Genomic DNA, 1,765 nt, shown 5'->3' on the forward strand with positions numbered 1-1,765 from the left:
ATACATAACTTTCTGGTGAAGTGTAACTTTTGAAATTTTAAGTAATGATTTTATCTCTAGTCATGCCTTTGCTTCTACTTTTACTAAAAATGACACAGCTACACCATCTTGCTTAGTTCATCTCGCTCTCCTATAATTCATTAGATATTTCAGCTCTTGTACTAGCTGACAAAAGGTAAAAACTAACAAATTATTTCTCCCACAGAACTACATTTCCACACACTATGAATCTATGGTTGAACTAACCTTAATATATACCACCATTTTATCAATTCCATAATAAAAGTATCAAGTATCTAACTATTGTTACACAGTTCAAAATCATAAAATGTTAGATGTCTGATCAGTTCAGTAGTAGAAACTCTCTTCTATTTTGGTTGAAAAGACAAGGAAAAAATACTACACTTAAAAATAATAGTTAATAACTTCCAATAGGTGTGTTGAAGAACTACAAGGCATTCAAAAATTTTATAATTAAGAAACGTTTTAGCTACAAAGTATCTTTCCCTTTTTAAAGTTTACTAAATAAAAGGAACTATTCTATACATCCTGCACAAGATTAAGGCAACATGGAATTTCTAGTAGAAATTTTCCATAGCCTCTTCCCATTCTGTCTTCAGGCCCTCCCCTTCAAAACTGCATCCCAAGTGTAAACAGATTGTAAAGCTTTTTTGTCTAAAAATATTACACGCACACACACACGTTTCTGTATGATGTGTATTTTACATGAACTTTCAGAGATGTGATTTTTTTTCAAACTGGAGCCTTTCACAGCAGCACAAAATGAGATTTATATAAAGACAATAATCACCATAAGTCCTAGTAAGAATTCAACAGAATCAATTGTCACACAAACCTGATATACACAGGTAGTGGTAAACACAGGAGCAGATAAATAACCACAAAGGTCTTGTGATAGTTTGAGATGACTAGAGGAATAAACCTCATATGGTTTACAGTGCTGTTCTTAATTCCTAGGGTTTTAAATCTACATGATACTAAAATTATCCCAGTATTGTGCTGACTTTTGGTACCTAATCTCTCAGTTTCTTATATATTATTTCTGGCATGGGAATAGTAGTAAGCTAAAGAGGCTACAATTTTGTCACATTTGTGGCTTTTCAGTATTCCTATGGGAGGCTTCATTAGACTTGTCCTTCATTAAGCCTATGCTAATATATATGATAAATTAAGTCCTGTCTCAAGTTCCGTGTCCAAGGCAACAGCATGAGGCAGGCAAGTTTTATTGAATGCAACAGTTGTTTCTATGGCCACTGGAGTCTTTGAAGCGCAGCCGCATTTTTGAATGATATTTCTCCAAGTATAAAAGTTGCTTGCTGTTAAAAGCTCCACGCCGCTTTTGTCTTATAAACTGGACCGCCTCTTCATTTTTCATTCCACCTTCCATTAATGCCAGGGCGACAAGCACTGGAGTTCTCCCAAGACCTGCAACACAGTGAACAGCAATGCAACAACCAGGTTCTTCCCGAAATTTAATATTTAAAAGACTTAACCAGTCATCCACAATCTGGTTAGAGGGTGATGAACCATCATCAAAGGGCCAATCCAAAACCTGGATGCCTTCTTTCTCCACCAGAGCAGTGTCATAAGTTGCTTCACACACTCTTACTATTGTCGTAACTCCATACTTCTTAAGGTCCTCTATGAATTTGCTTAAGGTTGCACTCGTTGGATTGTGTGTAATAAGAAATCTCATGTTCCTGTATGTGACTTCCACAGGAGCTGGGCGGTTCAGTGGAGCCAT

General features: G+C 36.1%; 1 protein-coding gene across 1 annotated transcript; it reads right to left on the reverse strand.

Annotated features, from left to right (window-relative positions):
- Positions 1 to 699: 699 nt before the first annotated feature.
- LOC133241035 (protein tyrosine phosphatase type IVA 1-like) lies at positions 700 to 1,765 on the reverse strand. The gene has a single exon (XM_061406032.1). The coding sequence runs from the start codon at positions 1,763 to 1,765 to the stop codon at positions 1,244 to 1,246; it is 522 nt and encodes a 173-aa protein (XP_061262016.1). The 3' UTR covers positions 700 to 1,243.

Source organism: Bos javanicus, chromosome 29 (assembly GCF_032452875.1).
Source record: "Bos javanicus breed banteng chromosome 29, ARS-OSU_banteng_1.0, whole genome shotgun sequence".
Classification (NCBI taxonomy): Eukaryota; Metazoa; Chordata; class Mammalia; order Artiodactyla; family Bovidae; genus Bos; species Bos javanicus.

Excerpts from the sequence above, each read along its gene's own strand:
- LOC133241035 (XM_061406032.1), bottom strand. The coding sequence starts at position 1,765 with ATGGCTCCACTGAACCGCCCAGCTCCTGTGGAAGTCACATACAGGAAC.